General features: G+C 41.5%; 1 protein-coding gene across 8 annotated transcripts in view; it reads left to right on the forward strand.

Moving 5' to 3' along the window:
• The window catches only part of AIG1 (androgen induced 1), a 200121-nt gene that overhangs the window by 74712 nt on the left and 106231 nt on the right, over nt 1-19178 (forward strand). For 4 of the 8 annotated variants that reach the window (XM_038397002.2, XM_043511125.1, XM_043511122.1 and 1 more), the window contains one exon: nt 1397-1498. In XM_038397002.2, the coding sequence (XP_038252930.1) occupies nt 1397-1498 (102 nt within the window). Of the gene's footprint in view, nt 1-1396; nt 1499-15509; nt 15570-16014; nt 16242-16580; nt 16856-19178 lie in introns of those variants that run through there. The other 4 variants (XR_006280014.1, XR_006280015.1, XM_043511124.1 and 1 more) reach the window with 4 other exon arrangements.

The following is a 19178-nucleotide window of genomic DNA, read 5'->3' on the forward strand; positions in this document are numbered from 1 at the left end:
CCCTGAAACTTACCAGTGAAAGATTCAGTTGTCAGTTTTTCTGTAGCAAGTGATAGCCCTTTTATCCCTACAGGACTGTGAACATAGTTTGAACTGAACTCAAATTAAAAAGAAAACAGTGTAGATACAAAGAATTTAGTTCTATGTTTTCTTTCCAACATTCAGGGTTTTATTAAGTTAAGCTAACACTAATATTTCTATATTGTGTTTACTTTATTTTAGATAGACTGCATTTTCAGGAAGAGAGAGTACAAATTTAAAAGCAAGGAGACCTTAAGGTTCATAATGTAGACATAGCTTCGATGGAAGCATAACCTACTTTTTTGGTGTGAGCCAACAGTGAAATCTCCATGGCTGACAATGGCATGTTCAGAACAGTCTGAATCAAGGGCAGCACTGTTAAATAGTAGAGAAAGACAATGGAGCTAAATTAATGGTGAGCAAACCTCAAAAAACTTAGCAGTTCCAGCCTTCCAGTACTTATTGCTTTCAGTTAGGATAAAAATATTATGAGAAAAGCCTTTCAGTCTTTCTACTTCCATAGTCTTGGACAGAAAGAGAAAATGGAGAGGCGGGTCAAAATAAAAAATGTTATGGAAAGAAGTTATCAGCTTTTTTGAACTTCAAAAGAAGTTAAAAGGTTTTGCACAAGCTTTGGCTAAAAGTTTAGGCTAGTTTTTATTTTATTCAAACTCATTCTTCCATCCTCAGGTGAGAGAGAGAGAGAGAGAGAGGGGGGAGAATGAATGCTCACTCTTTGGGCATCTAGTAAGTTGTCTCTTTGACAAGAGCCAAGATGAGTTTCATATGGACAAGTGAGTAGGATGTTGGAAACCTATTTTTTTCTTTTGGACCTCTGTGCATAAATTCTGTGAATAACACTTCAAGAGTTAGATTTATTTCTTGGTTAAAGTATTTGGTTGCCGAAATGGGACATAAGAAGTGATGACCTTCTATTCAAGGGTGAATTTCACCCCATATGAACAGAGCCCTAATACTCATTATGTTGATATATGCTGTATCTTGTGAGTTTTCACATTGTTTTCTGTGCTGTTAGCGGTAAAAACATTATTAAAATACCACATCTACTACTAAAATATAGTACTCAGTTGTAACTTGGCCCCACGTATATAACTAAAAAAGTTATTTTTCCAGTCTAAATGTCAAACACAGAAAAGAAATATCATAACTTTTGAGAATGTAAAGAATACTCTCGACCACACTGGGAAAAAAGGAAGACTGGGTTTATCAGCAATAATGTCAGTCTGCCTGTGTGTAGATCTTTAGGTAGGTGCAGAGCTATGGATAACTAACATGAAAAAGGGCAGCGAAATCAGATAATTGACCATAAGCATTTTTTTAAATTGTCTTTTCTTTCCCTTCTTTCCCTCCTCAGTTTGTTGTGACAATGTTTTGGAGCCTCTATATCTATGACAGAGAAGTGGTTTACCCAAAACTTCTTGATAATTTTATACCCTCTTGGCTGAATCATGGAATGGTGAGTATAGTAACACATGCGCTGTCTTGTGTAACCAAAGCTGTTAAGAGACTGGTTTCACCATGTAATGGTTCATGCATGTCTTGTACTAATGTCTGTAAAATTCTGATGAAAGAGCACATGATAATTAAGGAAGAAAGTTGAGCAAATGTAAAATCTGTACATACTTTAGTCCCTTATTCTAGACTCAGAATGGACTTCTGCATATACCTGGAACCTCCACACAGAAGTCAGTGAACCTGGAGCCCAGAACTGGTATAAGTCAGCATAGTTTATGGCGCTTTGCAGATTTACACTAGCTGAGAATATTACCCTTACTGGTCAAAGTGTATGATTATTAGGCCTATGGAAGAAATCAATATGATTATATCACTGTAATTTGAGATTAACCCTGTTTTAACAAAATGCTGGAAAGTGAGAGAAGCTTGTTCAAGAAATTAATTTCCGTGGGCCATACAGTATCCTTGTGTATGGTTAAAAAACTAACAAAAGTGCTAGCTGCCTAAGTATTCCAAAACTGTGTAGCAGAACCTACGTTAGATTATCCTTTTGAAAAAGTGGACGTGTGTGGGGTTTTTAAAAAATGCTTTTGAAGAAAAAATGGTGTATCTGCCCCAATACAAGGGGCATATCTTTGTTCCACCCCCTTTGCAAGAGGCAATGATATGCCTCGGAAACAGTAGGATATTCTTGCTAGCCTTCAACTAATGTGGCATTTTGTGGATGAGGTAAAGCATTTGATTAAGAGCCCACTTTGTTACCAGGCACTTATTGCAGTACATGCAATACTGAGCTCACAGATTTCATGCTTGTTTCACACATCTTGTCTGACTGGACCTGTGTGAGATATTTTATTATACCTTTCTGTTGGCGTCAGAGCATGGCAAACCATTTGGCACTCTTAGTCTGTAGCTACAGCAGAGGCCATCCCTCAAGGGGTGTGCACCACATGGCCAGAGCAGATCAGAACTGCTCACAAATGTCGATCTTGATTAATTGTTTCACGTTCCAGGGGTGTACACAAACTGGCTATGTAGTTATTTATTGTTTCCCTAACCTGTGGGTATAGGAAGCAGCCTGGGAATCACTACTGCTAAACAGAGCTGTAACTTCTGCCAGATACTTTGCCATGTTATATGCCAGTTTTAGAGGGAATAATACGATGTAACATGCTCGCTTGCTGGTGGATCTTCCCATGTCTGTTCAGACCGCCCCCTGTGAATTCTGAGGTCATCCACTAAGCACTCACAAAGGCTGCCAAGCTGTACATACATTCTTATTTTACACACAGCATCATGCCAACTCTGAGGACATTCCTCCCAGGTGACATTCTGCGTACCGAAAAAGCCTCACTTGTGACATTTTTCATAGACCTCCATTGTGAAGCACATGATAATGTGTGGCCCTGTGTATTCAGGAAGTCTCATCATCCAGACCACAAACCTAAAGGGCAATTGAAGCCCATGTTGTTCTGAAGAAATGTAGATTTGCTGAAACATTTGAAGAGGGGGTTTGTTTAAAATCTTTGCACATTGTAGCATTTGCTGAAATGAACTGCATGCAAACATCTGGTACATTTTTTATTTTCAACTTTAAGTATTGTAGAAGGCAGTTTTGAATGTCTTTTGAAGGAATTGTTTGCCTTGTCAGACTCTATTTATCCAAGCATTACTTTGGCTGGGTCACAAGGGAGGCTTCTGGCTGTTGGGCTTTTCATCATCTTTTAATCTAATTTTATCTGATGTTTTACCCATCATATTATCTTCACCAGCTTTCATTCTAATTCATTCTGATGAACTGCCTATCAGAATATGAGATTTTTGGGATTTTCCTCTGGAGAGAAATATCTTCTGCTCTTAAAGTATATTAAGTATATTTCTCCTCAGTGTATTAGCACTTTATTTAATAGCAGGGCTATCGTTTTGACATGGGAGGTTTTAGGAAGTGTCATGGAGGTGTTTTTGGTGAAAAGGGCAAAAGTCATGGCAATACAGTTTAGAAAAGTCAAAAGTTACAGGCATTATTTTGTTCCCAAATTAAAGTTTATTTTCCCAATTTTTACTATATTTTGATAACTTTCGAAGGCAAGAGTTGCTTTATTGGAGCCACGCTTTATAAACCAAAGCCCATATAAAAAACTTACAACCCCAAAGGAATTAAATCTGTCAGTGAAAGTCCAATAGAGAGCAGTTGATGAGTTCATGCTCTCTATTGGCCTCCCATTCAGCCTAGTGGCACAGCACTCAATACTCAACAGCTGCCTCAAGTGTTAAGAACTACAGCGGGTTGAGAAATGCTATGAAACTAAACCATTTGCAGTTTGGGGGTGAAGTTTTGTCTTAAAATTAGAAAGTTCCAATCAAAATGAAAATTTTCCACATACACGAAAAATTGTTTGGGTTGAAAAGCCATTTTTGTTGTTGTTTTGACAATATTCTGACTACTCTACTTAACTCCCAGTTAACATCCTGTCAATCCACCCTTCAACTTGCAAAAATTCCTTATAGGGAAAAGTTATGGATATGGTTGTTTAAAAAAAAAACAGGAGCAATCATGAAATCTATGGTTACCTTGGTAACCACACAGGGAATCAACCCTGATTAATTATGATCAGTTGTAGTATGGGCATATACCCAAATATTTGAGGATATTCTTATTTTAGATCCTAATTGGAGGAAGCTGGGGGTTCTTCTTTGGTTTAGCCCTACAGAGTGAAAAGGAATTGATCACTGCTCCTTCTTATGCTAGTCCTACCTGGAGTTTTAGGCCAGCCAGAAATAACTGCATGTAAAGCAGCTGAAGGAGGGCCTGTTGATGCCTCCTGACAACAATAAAATGCATCTATAATTTATTATGGAGTGGTGGTAGCAGAGCCTAAGATAAGGTTGGTGCTTTCATCTTATTATAAGCCTAATTTTTCATTCTCTTTGTATCTTCCCCAAAAATAAACTTATCCCCCTGATGTTTTTTAGGCAGCCTCTCATTCCAGAGTAGAGTTGTTGTTTTTTTTCTGGGAATATTACCGGATATCAGTATAGGAATAGTGTTTTGCAAATGTACCCATCTTTCAAATTGTAAACATTTTCCTGACTGGCTTGGCCTACAGACTCTCCATTTGTTTTGTTTCCCTTTGTCTTGCTGAGACTGTTAGGGCTTTTTTGGGAGGGGGGTTAAGGGGTGATTGGGGGTGAGAATGACCGGCCCAATGGGGAAGAATTAAAAAAATATGTAACAAATAGCTTCATAATAAAATAAACAGCACAGCAGCATAGGCAGAAAAAGGGTTAAGTAAGAGCCCGTTAAAGCAAGGATAGACGTTGAAACCTTGGGGAAGGCCTTGAGAGGAAGGAGGAGTGTTTTCTCTGCCCAAGTCCAGGCCAGATGAACTGGAAACTGATGGTATTGCTCAGTGGTGCTGGAACAATTTTATAGTGGGGATGCTGAAGGTGGAAACCATGTATTTGGGTTGTTATTACCACTTCAAACCGGGGGTACAGTAGCACCCCCAGCAGCCCAAGTTCCAGTACTGATGGTATTGCTATACTGCTTAAAGAGACTTTGTAAGTGAGGGATAGTTTGATCTTTCACTATCATTTGTTTTGCTCTTTTTTTGGAATTTTTTGAACCAGTTTGAAGAAAGCCTGAGTCCTGACTCTGTGCATTGGGTCAGGAAGAAATGCTCTGTGTAGATCTGTGTGAGCCTCAAAGTGTTAGGCTATGATATTTTGTTTCTCTTCTCCTTACCCCCCCCCCATTGTCCTGTTATCTGCAGCTACAACGTGGCTCAGCCATACAGAGCTATTTTCAAGTGTAAACAATGCAATCTAGCGAACACTGTTTCTGAACAAAAATTCTTTAAAAAAACAAATGTTAGACTGTCTAGAAATGAACATTCACAAGAAACAGCAAATAAATATCCCACTGTTAAAAAATAATCATCAGTCACTCACCCAAACTCATTGTTGTCCCTGAAATTTGCTGTGATCAAAGTAACAAATTACTAGAAGATTATAATATTGCCTATTCTATCAAGGGATTTACATTTCTTATTTACTATAACACTTAACATATATAATACCTTTACTCTCTAAAAAAAAATCTAGATGTGTTAGATGGTACAGAATATAATTAATACATATAAAATTGCAAGGCTATGTCCTGTATGCTTATATAAGTCCACAGCATCATACGCTGATTAACATCAGCTAGTTCACTCACTCATTACAAATATTCTTCTATTCCACCAACACATTACATTATTAGAACTTATATAGAATTCAGAGATAATTTAATGTAACCTGGGACTGTATTTCTTTTAAAAAAATACAAATCTACATTAAATACAATCTAATAAACAATATATAAAATCATATACATCCAGCAGCATATTTCCATTGCAGAACAGAACAAGAGAACAAAGTTAAGTCTGAGTAGGCAGAAGTGAAGTGCAGTGATCATGAATGAAGGACTTATATGGTAGTGTAGACCCAATTTGTTGTGTCCAAATGTTTGGGTTTTAAAAGATGAAGAATTTTTTTAAAGGGAAGTGTAACCAACTGTTATTAGATATTAGCTAGACTCCAGTGAAACACACTTAACATTAACCTGTTTTTAACAATGTATTTTTTAATAAAATATGGTATTTTGGAACACTTTACACTTAAATATGATTCAAGGTAACTATATTTTTAAGAGAAGACAAGGTAAGAGATCTTTTATTGGACCAATTTCTGTTGATGGAACAGACAAACAAATTTTAAGAACAATTGAAAACAATGGCAACATGATGTTTCTTTAGTTAATTTTTAAAGCTGTACTAAACTGGCACTGTGAATTAAAACAGGAAGAAAAAGTAACTGGACCATATTCGATTGCCTAAAATAGCTCTGTTATCCATGCTAATTGGCATATTTAGTACATTATTTGATTTGCTCATGCCTAAACAGTAATAATCATTATATTGATGCTTACATCACATATACTATGGTAAAGAGGCCAGAGTACCTAGATTGAATACAGTATGTATGATTTTTGTTATACACAGAAATTTGTGTAAAACAAAACAAAAACCTAACTTGAAATAGTGATCTCACCGAAGTCAATGCCATTGAGTTTGGTGGGCCAGGATTTGACCTGTTTCATTTAGTGAAGTGAATGCCACCCCTAAATAACCCAGGTTGAGTATATAGTTGTGTAAACCACAGGCTACATTTTCATTTTATACCGAGCAGATTATCTGAGAACAATGTGATTACATCAGGCAATACCTGCTTATAAATCGCTAACCAAGAGGGCTTATTTCCTCTATTTATCAAATGTTTTGTAATTTTAGCAGACTGCATGACTGAACACAGCCTTGGTAGTTTGTTTAAATTAGTTCTAAAACTGAGTCCCTTCATCAGACAAGTTATTATTCAAGTCTTGGGTGTAGGGTCCTTCGCTCTGGATATACTTTCTATTTTTTCTCTTACATCACCAAAGATCCATATTGTTTTAAAAGTGCTTCAACCTCATGACTCTTACTGTGTCATTGCTCAGTTCTGTGTGCCTACTTTCTAATAACTTGCTTTCAAACTTGATCTCCAGTGATCTTAAGTATTGTTAATTAAAAAATAAGCTTTAGTTATTTTAAGCTGTTGTGTTGTTTCACAGGTGCTGGGTAAAATTTGTGTCATATTGTGTCTACATGTCAGCAGTGGATGAAGTGACACATATATATTCTATATTTCTAGGACTTGTCTTCACTGCATACATTCTTAGCTTGAGTTTTAACTCTAGGTTTGTCCCTAACTCAACTCCCATCCACACACATAAACATTTAGCTGAAGTTAACATCTAGCTAGGTCAGATGGGCAAACTGTGGCCCGTGGGCCACATCCACCCCATGAGACCATCCTGCCTGGCCCCTGAGCTCCTGGCCCTGGAGGCTAGCCTCCGGCCCCTCCCCCGCTGTTCCCCCTTCTCCACAGCCTCAGCTCACTGTGCCGCCGGTGCAACACTCTGGGCAGTGAAGCAGTGAGCTCCTGGGGCAGCGCAGCTGCGGAGCCTGGCCTGACCTGGTGCTCTGTGCTGTACAGGGAAGAAATAGTTGCTCTGCGCTGCGCGGCGCCGCTGCCTGTCCTGGTGCAGCTGCGCCGCAAGCCACTGGTGCTCCAGGCAGCGTGGTAAGGAGGCAGGGAGCAAGGGGGCTTGGATAGAGGGCAGGGGAGTTTGGGGAGTGGTCAGGGGCTGGGGGTGTGCATCGGGGTCGGAGAAGTCAGAGGGCGGGGAACAGGGTGGTTGAATGGGGCAGGGGTCCCGGGGAAAGGGCAGTCAGGAAGGGGGGGGTTGATGGGCGGTGGGGGGCAGTCAGGGGACAGGGAGAAGGGGTGGTTGGATGTGGCAGCGGGGATGTGGATGGATGTGGATCCCGGGGGGGCCGTCAGGAAGGAGAGGGGGGGTTGGATGAGGCAGCGGGGGGCAGTCAGGGGCAGGGGTTCTGGGGGCAATCAAGGAGAAGGTGTGGTTGGATGGGACAGGAGTCCTGGGGGGGCAGTCAGGAAGGAGAGGGTAGTTGGATTGGGTGGCGGGGGGCACTTAGGGGCGGGCAGTCCAGGGGCGGTCAGGGGACAGAGAGCAGGGAGTGGATGGGACAGGGGTCCCCAGGGGGCCATCAGAGAACAGGGGGGTTGGATGGGGCAGGAGTCTGGGGGGGGCTGTCAGAGGGCGAGAAGCGGGGGGATCGGGTAGGGGGCGGGGGAACTGGGCCATGCCTGGCTGTTTTGGGAGGCACATCCTCCCCTAACTGGCCCTCCATACAATTTCAGCCCTCAGGCCAAAAAGTTTGCCCGCCCCTGAGTTAGGTCCTTTAAATAAGAGCTGGCTGGGAGACAGGCAGGGAAAAGCTTGAATGCTGCTGTAGCTTGAGCTAGTAGTGCAGTGGGGATGCAGAAGTTTAAGTTACAACAACTCGTCAAATGCTAATCCAATCACTCTGCTAATCCAGTCACTCTGCTAATCCAATTACGCCATGTAGCTCCACTGTTATTTTGCAGTGTCCTTACTCTCATTCCGAAGTAATTCAAGTGTTCTAACTCAAGCTCACCATTACAGTGAAAACAAACTCTTAGGTCTGGTCTACACTTTCAAATTAGACCAACCTAGTTATGCAACTGGACTGTGAAAAATTTCATGCCCTGTATGACATAGTTAGGTCAACCTAACTCCCAGTATAGAAATGACTATGGAAGAATTCTTGCTACTGCCTCTTGAAAGGTTGTATTAACTACATTGACAGAAATACCACTTTCATTGATGTAAGAAGCTTCTACACTGTGGCACTATAACAGTACAACTATCAGCTATGCTGCTGTAGCATAGATATACCTTTAAACATTTGAGTTTCATGCTACAGGTTCTAAGGAGATGTAAAGTGTCCTCAACTCCCATTGGCTTCATTTAGAGCTGACAACACTCAGTACCTTGCAGTTTGCACCTACCACATGTACAACACACACTTTAATAGTAATTATAATAATGCAGTACTTTATACTTCGTGCTTACATAGCAACATGTGAGCAGGCCTGCATATAGAATTTATCCAAGTTATCACACGGTTTCAACAGGAATCCTTGTTTCTTTCTAACTGAGAACATCCCAGATTTTTAAAATACTGTTATACACACACATACACACACACACACATATATTTTCTAGGAATCTGGGATGTTCTCAGTTACATGTGTGCGTGTGTATATATATTTGAATCAATTTAATTTGTGGCAGGGAAGATAACACAAAGTAGTAAAATTTACTGAAATGTTTAGTGGGTTCAAAGATCAGAAATGATGAGCTGTCTTAGGGATCGGCAACCTTTCAGAAGTGGTGTGCCGAGTCTTCATTTATTCACTCTAATTTAAGGTTTTGCATGCCAGTAATACACTTTAACGTTTTTAGAAGGTCTCTTTCCATAAGTCTATAATATAGAACTAAACTATTGTTGTATGTAAAGTAAATAAAGTTTTTAAAATGTTTAAGAAGCTTCATTTAAAATTAAATTAAAATGCAGAGCCCCCCTGACTGGTGGCCAGGACCCGGGCAGTGTGAGTGCCACTGAAAATCAGCTCGCGTGCCGCCTTTGACATGTGTGCCATAGGTTCCTATCCCTGAGCTATCTCGATATGAAAATACAGAGGAGAGAATCTTGTGGGAAATATGGACTGCCTTTACAGTGCTGGAAAGTTGATTATTGTATGGCTCACGTGCCAGTGTAGTTTATAATATGATATTTTCCTTTTTTATGCTTCTTATTCTTTGATGATGTTTACTGAAAACAAAAGGATTACTAGAAAGACCTCTTCGCTCCCTTTGGTTTAAGTGAAAGCATACATGCCAAAAAGGGACACGTAAGAGACATGGAAATGAATTATGGAGCAGAGCACGTCCAAATGATACATTTCCAGCCTCTCTTACAGATTCTCTCTCCTCTACATTATCGTCAGCTCAAATTAAAGATTCAGACAATTGAAGAGCGGAATGGATTCAGTGCTGTGATGTGTCCTGTTGTTACTTTTTTTTTAACAAACACATATTACAGATCTAGTAAACCTGGAGAAGCAGAGGACTAATGCCAGAAGAAAGCACTGATACTCAATTGTCTTTTTGATTCAAGAATGATTCAGGCTAATGCAGAATTAGGGAAGCCACATGAAAGATGTTTTTGATCAAAGCTCATAGTGACCTGGCCTATATAGATCAAGTAAAAGTTATTGACAAACCTACGATTCCTTAGTCACTCCATCAGGAGCTTGGAATCAAGCCAGTTGCTCAATGAGTCTCTGTGAGGAACAACTAAGAAAAAAACATGTTTTTTTGTTTCATCCATATTGTCTCTTACTAGCATGCTGCACCCAGTCCCTTTGCAGACAAGCTCTAATAGAAAACTGTGGACTAAAGTACATTTAACAATTCATACTGCTTCTTGTAAAAGAACACCCCATTTATGGGCCATTTAATTCAATACTCTCATTGCTGCTAACATCTGACAGGCTTGCTGGAAGTGAATTGTAATGTAGTCTCTGCTCAACTGATATCTAAATCCATAGTAAGCATCTCAAGGATCCTTCAGTTTAATTGAGCTCTCTTTTATATTTATTTATATATATATATATATATATATATATAAAGCCCATCAGAGGCTGATTATAAAGATTCAGAAATGGGATCTTTAAATAATGTTTCAGAGTGTAGACACTTGACTATGACATTAATTGAAAGGTTTACTGATAGAAAGCACAGAAAGTATACAATTTACTAATGAACCCTGTTTCACGCAGAATAAATATCCTTTACTTGAACAGCTGTCTAAATGATGGAATACCAAATAAGTAGACATCACTTGTGGGCCCAGGACATTTAACTAGAACACTGAAAATAACTTTCCTGGCTTTGAACATTTCTTGCATGTTCATTCTGTGGTTATGCTACATCTTCTGATATATCTTTTCATTATCTGCCAGTTCCACAACTAGAACATGAATACAGTGATATCAATTATTCCCCCACACTGGGAAGAAAAACAGCAATAATATAAAAACTTATCTTGGTTTTCTGTTACTTTTATGTGAACTGCTTGGAAACTGGATGTATGTTAGAACTTGTGTCAGCATAGCATCCAGAAACTGAGAGGCTCCTGGATAAAAAATGCTGGATTATGAGAATGACATCCCCTGACATTCTGAAAAAAGACCCTTTACCTAATACAAAAAAGCACAAGCCATTTTTTATAAAGTAGGATCTGTGCCTTAACAATACTATGCACCTGTCAAGTGAGATTACTCATTATAGTGTAGGTCTGAGATAGCACTCCTTGCTGGACATATGTGTTGGGTGCTCCTCATTATCAGTCATTTCCAGTTGGTGCATTTGTGGTCTATAGGAAACGTACACTTTCTTCTCCAAGACTTAAGAAAAAAAAGAAACTACAGTATAACGATGACAGGTCTCTGACAGAATGCACCCCTGTATTCACTCCCTATTAGGGATGTAAAATGTTAACCAGTTAACAGATAAGCCTTAGGCTTACTAGTTAACTGACATTAACCGTTAACCCTCTGCTGCGCTGGCTGGACCCCAGCCCTGGTCCTGCCATGCTGGACCCTGGACCTGCCGGACAGATCCCGGCCATGACACACCGTACCCCAGCCGTGCTGGCCAGACCCCAGACTCCATCTGCGCCACGCTGGACCCCAGACCCTCAGTGCCGGACCCAGCTGCACTGGTCAGACCCTGGACCTTGGCTGCACCACGCCAGACCCCAGCTGTGCTGGCTGGCCAACAGGCCCCGGCCCCAACCAGCTGGTCAGCAAGCTGACCCCAGCCCAACGGCCAGCCAACCAGCCCCAAGAGCAACCACAGCCCCTCTCCCTTTAATCGGTTAATCGTTTAAACGATAGACAAGCTGACGCCACTAGCCAGGTGTCACCAAAGTGGGGCAGGAACAAACAGACCTACATCTTAGCAAAACAACAGTATGTAACCTCTTTCGCCAACAAACCCCTTGTCTCCATCCTTAGAGTGGGAATGAACTTTATCTAGGTGTAACCCTCAGGAAAATGCATTTCGCAGGGTGATTGAACTATAAAGTGAGGGGCAAGAACACACCAAGTTCTCTCTCCCTATCCATCTCTCTCTCTTTCACCTAAGGTGACAAAAGAAACACCCATTAGATTTTGAAAGCTGATCCTGACCTGGGAATTTGGTCAGCAATGTTACTGGGAACATGTAGTAAGGGACTTCACTTTGAACCAAGTCTAGTTAGTTATATTTTAGTACTAGGAAGCATTTTATCTTTATTTCTAATGTAATCATTTCTGACTTCAATGCCTTATACTAGTATTCACTTAAAACCTATCTCCTTGTAGTTAAATAAACTAGTTTTATTCTTTAATCAAAACGAATCCAGTGTTTTGGTTCAACTGGGCTTTGGGGTATAAAATCATAGACTATCAGGGTTGGAAGGGACCTCAGGAGGTCATCTAGTCCAACCCCCAAATGGTAACTCCATTCACAGTAGCAGACTGGTGAATATGGATTCCCTTAGAGGGGCAACGGACCTAAAATCTCTGAACTGTCCAGGACACTGCAGAACACACATTTTGGGAAAATTTGGGACTGGGACTGTGTTCGGGTCACCCTGAAAGTGGTAACCAAGGCTGGTGAAAGCCAGAGTGTGACTGGAGTATGCTGGCAGGCAACAACTATACACAGACACTCCAGGTCTGACCTGCAGTCTGTTTGGCTGTTTGTGAGAAGCCCAGGTTGGCAACTACAGCAGCAAAGCATTGTGAAGCACCCCAGGTTGCAGGGCAAGGGTGACACACTGCCTCACTGGTCTGTATTGCACCCTGGAATGTCATAATCGCTCATAAAATGCACTTGATTACTTAATGTCAGTTGAATGTTCCTAGATCTGGTCCCTACTGAAAAGAAATATTCTTACAAGTTAAAAGTCCATATTAAGTTAGGTTTCAGAGTAGCAGCCGTGTTAGTCTATATCCGCAAAAAGAAAAGGAGGGCTTGTGGCATCTTAGAGACTAACCTTGTGAGTCTCTAAGGTGCCACAGGTACTCCTTTTCTTTTTACATATTAAGTTAAACTCCCCAGGTCAAATCGTTTTCGTCAAGCCACCTATCACTGCCCACATGGGAACCTAACTCATTCTGGCAGGAAATAGGGATGAAGGCAAGAAATGTGAACACCAAGGGAAAGAAAGGAAGAGAGAAGCAAAGAGAATAGAATCAGAGGTGTCAGGGAGGAACAGCTGACTGTGATGGAAAGACAGGCAGGGGAGGTGAATCTGATCAGGGGAACAGGGACAGATCACAAAACAAAAAGCAGATGTTGCTCCAGCATGTGACAAAAAATAAATAAATGAAAGACAAGGAGAAAACAGTGTAGACAACAGGAAGAGAGACAAAATGGTCAAAGAAGAACTGAGAGTGGGGAGAGAACTATAGAAGAAAAAAACGAAAGAGGGAAAGGAAAATATGTTTTATTCATGTGTCTTACTTTTCATTGCATGCCCTCTGGGAAACATCCCACAGTTCTGTTAATTACAGGGATGGGGGAGGAAGTTGATGGTGTAATGATGCTGCTAGTGAGACTTAAGCCAACTTGCTGCTGTTACTGTTGGACATATAAATATATTAACAGGGCAGGTGTATTTAATATTTGCATGGTGTTTTCAATATTTGCAAGACAGTTTTCCCCCCTGAATTTCAAGTATTGGTAACATTTAGCTTAATGTTAATACAAGATCTGTGTCTGCATAAACTATATCTGTGTGGTTTCAGAGTAGCAGCCGTGTTAGTCTGTATTCGCAAAAAGAAAAGGAGTACTTGTGGCACCTTAGAGACTAACAAATTTATTTGAGTATAAGCTTTCGTGAGCTACAGCTCACTTCATCGGATGCAACTGATGAAGAAGTGAGCTGTAGCTCACGAAAGCTTATGCTCAAATAAATTCGTTAGTCTATAAGGTGCCACAAGTACTCCTTTTCTTTTTATATCTGTGTGGTATCGGTAGACTGGTGTCAGTATCTCTGTGTATCCGTTTCTTTTTGTCTGTATCTTTAACTAGCAATGTGATACATTGTCTCAGCTCCCTGGCTAACCCTCAGAATATCATGTTTTCTTCTTAAAAGAAGCCAATTTAGAGTAAGACCTATTTGTGCATATTGGCTGCAACACATGGTTTGTGCTGCACATTAAAATAGTCAAATAAGCTGCTTGTTAGAGGTCACTATTATGATAGAAAGTGACTCACTTTGTGACACCAGCGATAAGGAAGTCTAGTTTCAGAATCTGTAATCTTCCTGCTTTAATATTAGCTTAACATTCAGATGTATGTTGTTGAGTTTGCTGTTTTTTAAAATATTGAAAGCCATATTTTCAGAAAATTGCACATGCTGACATTTTCACAAGCATGATCATATGCACACGTGACCAGTGAAAAGCCACAGGGTTAGAAACTCCCTCCCTCTTTGCGTTTATATGCTGAGCACAGCTTGTCTGGAACCAGGGATTTGGCCCTAAAATTTGGTTGCAATAAAACCAGTACTACCACAGGACAGGATAGAAACTGGTTTACAATCTAATAGTGCACTTCCATAATTCTGATCATACATAGTCAAATGCAGAAGGCTAGGGGATGTTGATTTTAATTTTTTTAATATTTATTTAAAAACACAATTTACATAGCTGACTACATGTTCTTTTGTGACCATGAGCAATTATTTTGTATTGATTAAACTGGTACAGTAGTTTTCTTAACAGGTGCATTTTTGTGATGCTAGTTCACATTTTATCTTGTTGTGATTCTCAGGAAATAAATATAAAATCCTGTATAAAGGTAAAATGATTATACCATCTGTATGTACATATGGATATGGATCTGTTCTCCCTCCTCAGCTAAAATAACAAACTTATTCTCTGGGTCCTCTGACATCAGAGATTTCTAGGATCCTTTTATATTCATATTTCAAGTATTTCTCCTTTCCCAGATAATATAAGCAGACAATAGGATCAAAATTGAAAATGATACACTATTATGACTAATAATAGCTTATATTCAGATAGTGCCTTTCATCCACAAGAGAAACAATACAGTATATTGCAATGGAAAATTTAAATGTAGTTTTTCTTGGTTGGAGAGGAAATGGCATATACTGTGTGTAATGTACAACAGCCTGCTCTAATGAGTTTGTAAAATAATTGGAGCAGAAGTGATTATTTGAGAGTTTAATAGCCGATAGAGAAAGTATTCTAAAAACACCCCAGAAGCAAATCACTTTGGTTGTAATAATTACAAAAAAGCTTGTACTTTTACCAGTCCATACAAGCACAGGGAAAGGTAGAAATATCCTTATAGAAAAGTAGTGAATGTTGTACACATTCAGTTAATAGTATTTCAAGTATACTTTTGAATAGCTAGAGGACAAAATATTTTTACGGTAACTTTTTTGCACTCTTAGCAAAATGCATTGTTGTGTATGCTAGAGCCCAGCAGCGGACACCCATTAGCATGTAATCAGGTAAGAATAAATGTATCCATGTTATAAAAGTATAGTTGTGCTCTATTGTACTCACTGTATTGAACCCTGCTTAGTAAGCTAAAACCTGACTGCCAGTATTCACACATGTGGCAAATATGACAAAATCAGACCACAAATATTTTGCAGCATTCCATGGTATCTCATTTATTTGTTTAATTTGCTGCTATAGCAACTAGATTCCATCCCATTAGGGTTGTGGTGGTGGTGGTGGTTTAAGTTTGGCAGACAGTATTTCCTTCAATTGAAGACATCTGCACCAACTCAGTGACCAGGTTTTTACCTATTTATCATTGCTGGAGCGAGCCATTATTTCACATGGAAGCAATATCAGAAATCATTTTCTGCCATTGTCTTTGTAATAAATAATCCCTTTTTAAAAGTTCCCTTTTTTGCCTTTTTAGTTTTCTAATTACTCTCTTTTCAGTTGTACTTGAAAACAGGCAGCATTTCTGCAGAAAAACTCTCTAGCCAAATGATTAATGCATGGAACTAGTGCCACAGCAGTAATGCTGCATACCTGCTGATCTGCAGAAATCAAGGATTCGGGAGTGACCTTGAGATGTAGTCTTGCCTACGGTGACTGTGAGCCTCGGCTGTGACCTATCTTTGGCCAGGAGCTCCATTTGCCCCCCCATAACCCAATCCCACCCTGTAAGATATAAGTAATAAATTCCATTTGCATTTCTAGTATCCTATAGGGGGGTGGATCGGCACAAGGGAGAGAAAGGTGCCAACACCACCTTCTGGACAGTTCAAAAAGTGGTATTAGGCTTTTGCAGATGCTGTGTGCCTGTCTTTTAGAATGACCATCTTAGCCCCCTGGTGCAATGAAATGAGTGAGGAAATAAGAAAAATGGCAAAAGGCAGACCAGAAGCTGATACCTTATCCTATTCTTGTTACAACTACTACTTATTATATCACTTGTATAAGATATTTTTGTTCAGAACAAATGATGCAATGAGTTTAATTAATATTATTTAAATCCACAGAGCTAGCAGCCCAGCTAGCATGAGGGAGCAAGGGTACAGCCTGACTAGAGAAGGGAGAAGAATTGAATGCTGGTGGTGCAAAATCTATTTCAAAACCGTCCCCTCCAACAGCACAAAGGCTCCCTGCGAGACTCCTTTCTGCAGGGAAGGAAGCAAATGCCCATATCCATGTACAGCATAGCACAACTGTCTGGGAGCATTATGATGATCTTTTATTTTCACTTTGCTCCCAAGTATGAAAAAGCATGATGTAGCTATTAAAGGACAGGACTGAGCTCCAGGAAGCCTTGGATCTATTCTTGACTCTGCCACTGAATTACTGGGTGATCTTGGAAAAGTCTTATTGGCTTGAACCTGCTAGGTGCTAGTGCCTTGAACTTCCATTGAAGTCAGTGGGAGTTGAGAATGTTCAGCATTTTGCAGGATCAAACCCTTAAACCTTTTTTTCCTTAGCTTGCCTGCCTGTGAAATGGAGATAATAATACTGTCATACCTAAATAATGGGGTGCTGTGGGTTTTAATTAATGTCTGTAACACCCTCAGATGAAACCTAATATAAAAGTCAAAAGTATTGTTATTTTTGTAACAATGTGTGTCAAATATTGGTCATGGATTGTGGCAGGAGACCAGAACTGATGAACTATGGTGTGATCCAGTTTCTTGTAGGGTATACATGACCTATGTTTAAAATGATAAAATTATCCATGGATTTTATACTAAGGTTAGCATTGCCAATATCTCATAAAATGCTTCCGATTGACCTGGTCCACGTGCACTATGGTAGCAGGCTAGAATGAGTGCAGAATGAGAGTTCTTCTTCGAGTGATTGCTCATATCAATTCCAATTAGGTGTGTTTGCGCCACATGCACTGTCGTTGGAAAGTTTTTCCCCTAGCAGCACCCATCAAGTCATCTGTGGAGCCCCCTGGAGTGGCGCCTTCATGGCGCTCAATAAAGGACCCTGCCGACCCGGCGCCTCCTCAGTTCCTTCTTACCGCCGGTGACGGTCTTTGGAACTGCTTGCTTAGCAAGCTCTCCTCGTTTTCCCTCATTTTCAGTTTAGTTTTGTTTACAGTTATTCCTAGCCTAGTTAAGTTTAGTTTTAGTGTTTTTGGTTGTTACAGCAGATAGCTGTTGAAAGGGGGGGGTCATCCACTTCACGTCGACCTCGTTCCCCATTGGGACTCGGGGTATGCCTAAGTCCCAAGGGTTCAAACCCTGCAAAGCCTGCAACAAGCCCAGGCCAACGGGCGACCCCCACAACACTTGCTTAAAGTGTCTGGGGGAAGCACACCAAGTGGACAAGTGCAGCATTTGTAAAGAGTTTTGCCCCAGAACAAAAAAGGAGAGAGAATTTCACCTCAAGCAGCACTTTGACCACAACCTACATCGGCACAGCAAGACTCAGCACTGAGCTCATCGGTGCGCAGCAACCCGGCAGCAGTGGTAGAAGCAGCACCACGGAAGGACTCAGGGAGAGACCCGCGGTGGCACTGAAACCATCAGGATTCACCTGGCACCAGTCCCATTCCCCAATGCAGAAGCAATACCAGAAGCAGGGGAAGAGTGGATCTACGATTCCAAGACCCACCCCTTTGGAGCCAGCCAGTGGGGCGCATCCCAAAGAGGAGCACCCAGGGCTGAAGACTTTGGAGCTGGCACCATTGACCTCGGTCCTGCAAGGGGGACCATTGAGTCCAGTGCCGTTGGACTCTCCAAGCCAGGTCATTGAGGAGGTAGAATTGCAATCCACCCTGAACACCTTTGAGGCTGTGAGGAACCTCATTGCCATGATGGCACCACGGTCCCGGGTCCTTCAAGCCAAGCCTCCGGTACCACAACGTGTAGCAATGTCTTGAGGCAAACCAGCAATGCTTCATCCCTCATCACTGCCGGTGGAGTCCTGGCACCGCTCGGAGTCCCAGCATTGCTCACACTCATGGCAGTGGTCGCACTTGCAGCACCAATCAGAGTCACAGCACCGCTCCAGGTCATGCCAGCGCTTCCAATCGCAGTGCCAATCCTCATGCTGATCCCTGTCTTGCAGCAGATCCCACTCCCGGCACCGGCCAGTGTCCCTGCCCAGGCCCTGATCTCGGCACCGTTCCCCAGTCCAGCTCTGCTTGGCACTGCCCTGGCCATTGTGGTCCTGGTCCCCGTCTTTGGACTCAGAAATGGGGTCTAGCTAGATACTCGGAGCGCGACTGGCACCAGTCAGGCTGTGGAAGGCCTAAGGTGGGAGCAGGACCATGGCTTGCGCAGTGGCAGAGACCAGTGCAGTGGCCATTTTGGACCCTGTGGGCATACCACCAGGCCCAGGGCGCACAATCCAAAGGTGCCCATTCGGTGGTCTTTGAACCGCGGCTACTGGAGGCATCAGCCAATTGCCCCATCCCTAGGGGTGCCAAGGAGGTACCTGTCGCACAACCTCCCCTGGAACCAACCCCAGCTCCTGAGCCTGATCCAGGTGTGGTTGGCCCCAACAGAGAGGCTGGACAGGAGGCCCCTGGAGACCAAGAGGGTCAGGAGGACCCTGTTCCCCCATTAGCCTCCTCCTCATCCTCCATGGAGGAGGCAGTTGCAGGCACCTCCATCTCT

This window comes from Dermochelys coriacea, chromosome 3 (assembly GCF_009764565.3).
Source record: "Dermochelys coriacea isolate rDerCor1 chromosome 3, rDerCor1.pri.v4, whole genome shotgun sequence".
Taxonomy (NCBI): Eukaryota; Metazoa; Chordata; order Testudines; family Dermochelyidae; genus Dermochelys; species Dermochelys coriacea.